The sequence below is a fragment of the Olea europaea genome, unplaced genomic scaffold (genome assembly GCF_002742605.1).
Source record: "Olea europaea var. sylvestris unplaced genomic scaffold, O_europaea_v1 scaffold1591, whole genome shotgun sequence".
NCBI lineage: Eukaryota > Viridiplantae > Streptophyta > Magnoliopsida > Lamiales > Oleaceae > Olea > Olea europaea.
This window is the reverse complement of record NW_019233533.1, coordinates 127,320-136,808: the sequence shown is the minus strand read 5'-3', so window position 1 is coordinate 136,808 and position 9,489 is coordinate 127,320. Positions and strand designations below refer to the sequence as shown.

Genomic DNA, 9,489 nt, shown 5'->3' with positions numbered 1-9,489 from the left:
GTTAATACAGGTGCTGATATCAACTTCTGCTTAAGTTCTTGGAAACTTTGTTCGCATTTTTCCGTCCATTGGAATTTTACTCCATTCCTTGTAAGCTGCGTCATTGATCCAGTGTTCATCAATTCCAACCATCGCCTTTGTCGCATATTCAATTTCTTCTGTGTGAAGAAATACTTGAGACTTTTGTGATCTGTGTAGATATCACACTTCCGTCCATACAAGTAGTGTCGCCATATCTTCAAAGCGTGTACTCTCGCTGCAAGTTCTAAATCATGCGTCGGGTAGTTCTGCTCATGTTTCTTCAATTATCTTGAAGCATAGACTATCACTTTTCCATTCTACATTAGTATACATCCCAATCCTCACTTGGATGCGTCGTTGTATATAACAAACCCTTCCGTACCTTCATGTATTGTTAATACAGGTGCTAATATCAACTTCTGCTTAAGTTCTTGGAAACTTTGTTCGCATTTTTCCGTCCATTGGAATTTTACTCCATACCTTGTAAGCTGCGTCATTGATCCAGCTATTTTGGGGAATTCTTCTATGAATCTCCTATAATATCCAGCCAATCCTAGAAAACTCCGTACTTCGCCAGCATTTGTTGGTGCTTTCCAGTTGGTTACTGCTTCTACTTTTGCTGGATCTACTTCAATCCATTGGCAATAACTACATGTCCAAGAAATCCAACTCGTTCAAGCCAAAACTCGCACTTCTTGAATTTGGCATACAGCTTCTCCTTGCGTAATACCTCTAAGGCTATTCTCAAGTGCTCTTCATGTTGCTCCTTACTCTTGGAATATATCAGAATGTCATCGATGAAGACTAAGACAAACTTATCCAAGTATTGATGAAACACTCGATTCATCATGTCCATGAACACTGCAGGTGCATTGATTAGCCCAAACGGCATCACCGTAAACTCGTAGTGTCCATATCAAGTTCTAAAAGCTGTCTTAAGTATATCCTTTGTCTTTACTTTCAGTTGATGGTATCCCGATTGTAAGTCGATCTTGGAAAATACCTTAGCTCTTTCAGTTGATCTAACAGATCCTCGATCCTCGGGAGTGGGTACTTATTCTTAATGGTTAATCGATTTATCTCCCTATAATCGATGCACATCCTCATGCTTCCATCTTTCTTCTTTACAAACAACACCGGCGCACCCCATAGAGATACGCTTGGTCATATGAAGCCTATATCTAGGAATTCTTGCAATTGCTTCTTTAATCCTTGTAGTTCCTTTGGGGCCATTCGGTATGGGGCCTTAGATACTGGTGCCGCCCCGGGAATTAGGTCTATGGAGAATTCCACTTGTCTATCGGGTGAAATACCAGATAGATCTTCTGGAAACACATCTACGAATTCCCGTACTACTAGTATATCTTCAACCCTTATCGTCTCTTGTTTCCCTCCTAAGATACTTACTAGATATCCTTGACATGTTTCTTTTCTCAACATCTTCTTTGGTGGAGCTTCATCTTCGGAGGAGTCTTCCGCCTCAAGTCCGGACTCTATATCCATCTCAACCTGTGGCTCATGCTCAGGATCATTCTCAAAATCATCCTCGGGTTCTTCTTCGGGGTCTTCTTCCTCAACCAAAGGTTCCTCCTCAGACTCCTCATAGATTACATCATCCCACAAATCAATCAGGGCATGGCAATACCTCTCAAACTCGAACAGGTTTGGGTTGCCTTCTAACATTTCATCCCTAACTGTGACTCTCATATCTCCCCATTGAGGTGGGAGGGAGTGTATGAAGTTATTTATGGCCTCAATATGCGTGATTTCCATACCAGCATCAATCGCCGTCATACATCTCTCATAGATGTCATACACATGTTCGCTAAGCGGTCGGGTCGGATTAGTTACATAGTTTTCATAGGAATGGATAGCAATTCTACAGTTCAATGCTTCTCTATATGCCCTAGCCGTTCTACAAGCCATGTCTGTTGCATTTTCACATACATCATACTTTTTCTTTGCTTAAAGAAAACATGCAAATATTTAAACTTTCATATCATGCAATTCTCTTTAAACCCTTAACTTTTGCCGAAGTCCATTGCATATTTTTAAATAACACATCTCTAAATCATATCAAAGTATCATAACATAAACATAATCATTAATATTAAACATGAACATACCTGGGCCATAGGATGAGGTTGATGGATGGATGCATGATACCATGGAATACCTTAAACTTTTCATTTTCCTTTTTTTTTTGAAAAAAAAAAAACATACTTGGTCTACAGAACCTGCTAAACCTTGCTCTAATACCACGCTGTAACGCCCCGACTCCTAGTGAATCGGAACGCTACTTACTTTACTTAACTTAACCGGTGGTTTAGTAACAAGTGTATACGTTTTAGCGGAAGCTTACATCTTCGGATAATAATTTAAATAACAACACTTCGAATACTTTTAATAAAAACACTGAATCAATTTTCAAAACAACAAAATGTAATTTATTTGAAGAAAACATAACTTGTTCTCGCATTCTGCATTATTCAAAACTTTAAAGTAATAACATTGGAAAACATTTCATAAAAAGAAATCCAAATCACTTATTCACCGGATTTTCATGGGCTCGTTGCATCACTGTCCATCTTCTCCTCCATCCATGCCCGAGGTAGAGTTCCTTCAATCTGTAGAGATGGGATTAAACCCGTGAGTTGAAAAACTCAATAGGTGTCATAGGTGCATTCGTGATCAAACTATACATTTCAAAACATTAACTTAATAACTTTTCATACATGCCGTACTCGGAGGCACCATTTGACATGAAGGGGTATGCCGTACCTGAGGGCACCATTTGACATACGAACATTTCTTCAATATAGAGGGGTATGCCGTATCGGAGTACCATTTGACATACAATCATTAACATAGAGGGATATGCAGTACCGGAGTATCATTTAACATACAAACATTAACATGAATCGAAACTTATAACTTAACACGATTAAACACATTGCACCTCTACCTACCTTGATCGATGCTTTTAAAACTTTGAAAACTTGGATTGAAAATTTCGATGAAACTTGGACGTTGAAAGAAATGCACTCCTTGGATGTTGGAAAACTATTGAGAATTGATGCTTGAAAACCCTTTTTAAACTTATAGGAAAAATAGTTTTCCTCCCTCTCTTTTTCTCTCTTGAAAACTCTTTCTTTAGTATGTAAAAGCTCTTGCTTTTGGTGTGAGAAAAATGAGTGAAATAAGGTCTCTATTTATAGGTAAATATCCCATAATTTAAAGCAAATGAAGGGTTAAATTTCATTTAAGAGAGAAAACATGGGTGCCATTTAAGTTTGAAGTTAAATGCTTCAATTTAGTGGGGCTTTTATTGTCAGAAACGTGGGTGGCCCTTTGAGAAAATAATTGATGAAAATAAATATTTAAATTCTAGAGAAAAACGAGAATTTTCATTTCAGGCAGCTTCGGTCGACCGGTTGTAGTCCAGTTGACACTGCACAACTTTCAGTGTTTCTATCATAACTTCTTCTCCCGATATCCGATTGAGGTAATTCAAAGTGCGTTGGAAAGCTAACTCAAAGAGTTACAACTTTTATTTAGATATCATTTTTCAAATCGAATGTTTCCTATGTCGAAAATGGGTCTCAAATGAGACTAAAAATCTGAAGTATACTTTAGTCATCCAATATTCATATCTTAGTGCCACTAAGATGTCTAGAATTATTTGGGGTTCTACACTTTTCTCACGTCTATCACATCTCATACAGAACCACACACTTATAATGAGGCACTAGAATCGTCAGATTAGTGCAAGGCAATGCAGAATGAAATTGGTGCACTTGAACAAAACCATACATGGGTTATCACAGATTTGCCACAAGGAAAATCAGCCATAGGCTGCAAGTGGGTTTTCAAGATTACGTACAATTCAGATGGCTCTATAGAAAGATATAAGGCATGTCTAGTTGCCAAGGGGTACACTCAATAAAAAAGTCTAGACTATCACGAGACTTTTTTTCCAGTTACAAAAATGGTCACAATTAGAACCTTATTATTGGTTGCAGCCATTAAAGGTTAGTTTCTACACCAATTTGATGTGAATAATGCCTTCCTACATGGGGACCTTAAAGAGGAGGTCTATATGGATTTAACCCCAGGCTACTCAAAGGCTTCTCAGCCTAAGGTCTGCAAGTTGCTCAAAAGTATATATGGTTTAAAACAAGCCTCGCGGCAATGGTATTCAAAGCTATCAAATTTCATCATAGGATTTGGTTTTGTTAAATCAAAAGCGGATTGCTGCTTGCTTACTAAAATCTAAGGGGAATCATCCACTGCTATCTTGGTATACGTAGATGACATCATTGTGGCCAGCAATGACATACAATCTATCAACTCTCTAAGGTTGTTATTGGATAAAGAATTCAGAATTAAAGACATGGGAGTATTGAAGTATTTCCTTGGCATTGGGATAAGAAGATCAAAAGTGGAATTATGGTATGTCAAAGGAAATATGCCTTAGATATATTGGCAGACTCGGGCAAAATTAGCACCAAACCAGCAAAAATTCCCCTAGACCAGAATGTCAAACTTTCAAATGAACAAGCTGAACTGCTTGATAATCCTTCCATATACAGAAGACTTGTTGGGAGACTTCTTTATCTCACTATGACAAGGCCTGACATATCCTATGCTGTCTAGCTTCTGAGCCAGTATATGGATAAACCAAGACTTCCACATCTCTATGTAGCAAACAAGGTCCTTCGATACATTAAGAAAAGTCGAGGGCAAGGGCTATTGTATCCATCTTCATCAGCATTACAGCTTGAAGCTTTCAGTGATTCCGATTGAGGAGCATGTTCGAACACACGAAGGTCTATCACAGGGTATAGCATCTTCTTAGGATCTTCATTAATTTCCTGGAAATCAAAGAAGCAAGATACAATTTCCAGGTCCTCTGCGGAGGCAGAATATAGGGCCATGGCAAGCACCTATTGTGAATTAACGTGGTTGCGATTTCTACTCAAAGATTTTATGGTCAATCACCCACAAGTAGCCACCCTATACCGTGACAACAAATCAACAATCCATATCGCTGCAAATCCGATCTTCCACAAGAGAACTAAACACATAGAGTTTGATTGTCACTTAATTTGAGATAAAGTTCAAGACGGTAGTGTAGGCACTGAACATGTGAAGACAAGTGCACAAGTTGCTGACATATTAACTAAGGCATTAAGCTCTCCAAGTTTTCATTCTCATTTGGCTAAGATGGGAGTAAAAGATATTAACTCTCCATCTTCCGAGGGGATGTTGAAAAATGAATTGCCGCATGGATGAGCTGACATGGACAAGCCACGTAAACAGCTTGAGGAAGCATTCTAGAAGAAGAAAGATATAGCCACTTGCGTGAGGAATATTCTAACAGAAGAATAGTGTAGAAGATGAGGGATTCTTTCTCTTTCCAATTCTGTTATGATTGTATAATAGTCACATTTCTATATATAGCTGTAAATATTGATTCATTATATACAAGATACAAGAAGAAGGAATTCAACCTCATTTCATCAATTTCTATAAAAATTTGATTTTAATTCTTATCAAATAGGGACTTTGATTTTAATTCTTATCAAATAGGGACTTTGATTTTAATTCTTATCAAATAGGGACTTTGATTTTAATTCTTATCAAATAGGGACTTTGATTTTAATTCTTATCAAATAGGGACTTTGATTTTAATTCTTATCAAATAGGGACTTAGTAGTAATGTTTATACCCTTAAAAACTTGTCTAGTTATTAAACATGCGAGAAGCTTGCACCCCATGTTCTTTCAACATTTTTGCAACAGAAGGAATATAGCTAACATAGTCGAGGCAGGTCAGGGAACAAAATCTTCTAGACCTGAAATTCATCCGGAAATCTCTCACCTTCAATATCCCTAAAATCCCAACTTCTAAAAGTTTTGTTATTGTCTCCCTAATGTCATGTTAAACCACATCATCTAAAAGTTCAAGCTATTAGACAATAAACACATTCATGTAGTCGAATTTAGCCTTCAAATATCCAACATTCATCAAATGACTCCATCCCATCTTTTCAAAATCCTCCTTGTAGGGGCAGTAAGAAAACCAAGCCAATGGTTTGATCAAGTTTTCTTATTGTGGGCAAGTTGATCATCTTTTTACCAAGTCATGGCCAGCTTGATTGTGCCATTTTGAATGCTCATCAACTTGTTCCACCATAATAAATTATTGGCAAAATCAAACTTACTGAATTTTGGTGCAGGAACTGGCCTCTCAAGTATGTTAACTTGTAGGATCACCATTTTAGAATTCAGTAGTTTTAAAACCTCACTAATTTCTGCAGATTTAGCATGAGAATCATCCTATGAAAAAAGCTGACTGACTCAATTTCTCAGCTGAATCCAACTACAACCACCACTTCAAAAGGCATATTTGTAACAAACTTTTCTGGCTCAGAAATGCATCCTCCTCGAGACAAGTCCACCACGCTTGTGTAATGCCTCTTGCTTGGCTTTAAGCTGTAAACCTTCTCCATTGAATTGAAGCAGAAGATCCCTTTATCAACTGAACCACAACGAGAGCGAGCAAATATAACTGACAAAAGAATGAGGTCATTAGATGTAACGGTTGAAGTCCGTTCCATTTCTTCAAACAGTGCAAGTGATTCCTGTGTAAATCCGTTTTTTGCAAGCCCTGGAATCATAGACGTCTAAGCCATCTCATTCTTTATCGGCATGTTATTGAAGATATTACTAGAACATTCGATATTTCCACAATTTGCATACATATCTACAAGTGCCATGCCCATGAAGACTTCATTCTGAAAGCTGAAATTAACAACTTTTCAAGCATATACTTCCCTTTCTCTAATGAGACTAAGGTTGCACAAGCTTTTCGAACAATTGGAAAGGCAGATTTATTAGGCTGTTCTCCTGACAAAATCATCTCGTTGAACATTCAAATGCCTCAAAAAAATTTCAGTTTCTACGTAGGTTATCAAAGAGTTCCGGAAGACCTTTTTATTAAGTATCTGGTTAAACAATTCTTTAGCTTCAGCAAGTTGGCCATTCAAACTATAAGCTACCATTGAGTTCCAACAAACAACATTCTTCTTTAAAATCGAGGCAAACACGAACGTCCGTCTGTAGCATTTCCACATTTCAAGTAAAAAATTAGCAAGTGAACCGCTGACAAATATATCTCTCTCCATCCCATTCTTCAGAAGATTCCCATGGATGTTCTTTCCTGCTTGCAAAGCATTCATGCTGGTCAATGCACTAATTATGCTAGAATAATATGAAGTGTTGAGTTTAACCCCACATTGAACCATCTCACGAAACAGACTCATTGCCTCTTCTGAATAGCCAACCCTATTGAACCTTGAAATCATCGAACTCCAAGAAACATCATTTCTTTCTGGCATCTTATCAAAGATCAGACGAGCTTCTCTTAAGTCTCCAATCTCCACATACATGTCAAGAATCTCGGTCCAAGAAATCACATATCATTCCTCCTCCGTCCGATAAAAAATTCTCTGAGCTAAGTCAATATTTCCTAACTTCAAATTAAAAGAAACCTAACAATCAACCCCAACACACTTCTTCCCAATGCAAAGTCACCTAACTCACCACAGGCTCTAACAACAGAATTAACATCATTAGGCGCAACCACAGATGCCAGCATATTCTCAAACACTCCCATTGCTTCAGAACAAGCCCACTAATGGTAGCTGTCCACGAAAACACATTCTGAATCTGGTTTCTCTCGCAATACCACATGCCTCATCCACTCTTCCATGTCTTATCAAGCCCGAAATCAATGCAGTTCGACAAACCTCATTTCTTTTAGGCATTTCATCAAACGGACGACGTGCTTCACTAACACTTCCCTAGTCAACCTAATCAAACGGTTATGAGCAGTTAAATTAAACCCAGTAAACTAATTCACCATCTGCTCAATTTCATGAGATTTTCTTGAATTTAAGTACATAATGAGCAACTTTACGGCTTTGTATTTCTGTGATGAAAGGCTCATTTTGAGTTTTTTCGAGGAATCTACCTGAATTTTTTTTATTTTTTTTAAATTAATCTTTGAAAACAATTTCTGTTTCAAAATTACTTTTAGAGGAACCATAACCAAAAAAAAACTTTTGGGTCTCAAAAAACTCCTTTTTTTTTTTAAAAAAAAAAAAAATCATGTCAAAGTAGCCTAATTAACGTTTGATTCGGGAAATAGTTCTGGTAGTTGACGAGAGTTTTAGGAGAAATTGATGGATTTTTCGAAAATACACTTCCAAACACTATCAACAATCTTCAAATATAAAATTTTATAATTAATTTTACCCTTTAAAAAAAATGAAAAATAAAAAATTATTAAGAAATCAAATTTCTGTGAAAATTTTAACATAGTATTTTTTATTTTTCAATGAAATTAGTTCTAAGAAATTTCTCACCGAAGCAATCGGTATCTTTAGATCAATCCCGCTACACGTACACGCAAATTTACTTGCAGGGTTACACGGTGACGTGGCAAAGAAATAAATTGATGGGTCAAGTGTCTTGAACCGATCCAAATTAAAGAAACTCTCGCATTATATCACTTTCAGTTTTCCCAAATGCAAAAAATCCTCTCTAACGAATCAATCGATGCGAGGAGATCAGAGATTGCACTCCACCATATTGAGAAGACGGTGCTTAATCTAGTGATCATCTCTATGTTTTTGTTTTCCACACGAAGTTAATCGCACAATTGTGAGGAAAATTTTTTTAGCCGCAAGATTGAAACTCACCGTACGCAGCAGAATCCCCCGTCGCTGAGGCCTTGTCCAGCGGAATCTTAAGCAAATATTATGTAAGTATGATATTTGATCATTGCTTTTTACTGTGGGGAAGTAATTTTAGTTTTAGGAAATGGAAAAATCTCACTCTCATCCCTACTGCTTTGAAGAACCAGCCGTACTGCGTTGCAAAGTTTCGAACTCCATTTTAAATATATGCAAGTTTCGAATATATGATAATCTAGGCTAGTGTTGAACATATGATAATTTGGGCATCGTTGGCTGCGGAATATTATGTGTGGTTGGGGGTAGGAAATGGGACATTTGAACTTAGTGTAATAGAAATATCTTTGTAGCTACTCTTGATTTGAACTTGCATTTGTTTGTTGTCATTGTTAAATCTTATGTTACTACTAAAGGCTGTGAAGATATAAGATTTTGAATTAGACAGTTTGCTGTTAAATTGTGTTTAATTTTGAATTAATAGAGGTTCTGAATCATAATGATGTTAAACCACCGTTTAATTAATAATGAGAATATCTTTGTTTGCTGTTTGAATTAAATTGTGTTATCATTGCTAGTTTTGAATTATATACATAGGCACAAATTGTGTTAAAGTTAACGGATTCTGAATTTCTTGTTTGCTGTTGATATGGTTCTTGACATTTATGTTTTATTTTAAATTCGATTTTTGTGAGTAACCTGATTGCACT

At 36.8% G+C, this 9,489-nt stretch overlaps 1 protein-coding gene across 1 annotated transcript; it reads right to left on the bottom strand.

The window, feature by feature from the left end:
• Positions 1 to 6,709: 6,709 nt before the first annotated feature.
• Positions 6,710 to 7,474, bottom strand: LOC111376988 (pentatricopeptide repeat-containing protein At4g18520, chloroplastic-like). The gene is made up of 2 exons (XM_023000004.1): positions 6,938 to 7,474; positions 6,710 to 6,820 (listed from the first exon to the last, which is right to left on the bottom strand). The coding sequence occupies exons 1-2, from the start codon at positions 7,472 to 7,474 to the stop codon at positions 6,710 to 6,712; spliced, it is 648 nt and encodes a 215-aa protein (XP_022855772.1).
• Positions 7,475 to 9,489: the final 2,015 nt, after the last annotated feature.

What these genes read in the sequence shown, in the direction of transcription:
- LOC111376988 (XM_023000004.1), bottom strand. Translation starts at nt 7,474, where the DNA reads ATGTATGTGGAGATTGGAGACTTAAGAGAAGCTCGTCTGATCTTTGAT. An exon ending in ATGTTCAACGAGATGATTTT is followed by an intron (nt 6,821 to 6,937) that starts GTCAGGAGAACA and finishes TTCAGCTTTCAG; the next exon opens with AATGAAGTCTTCATGGGCAT.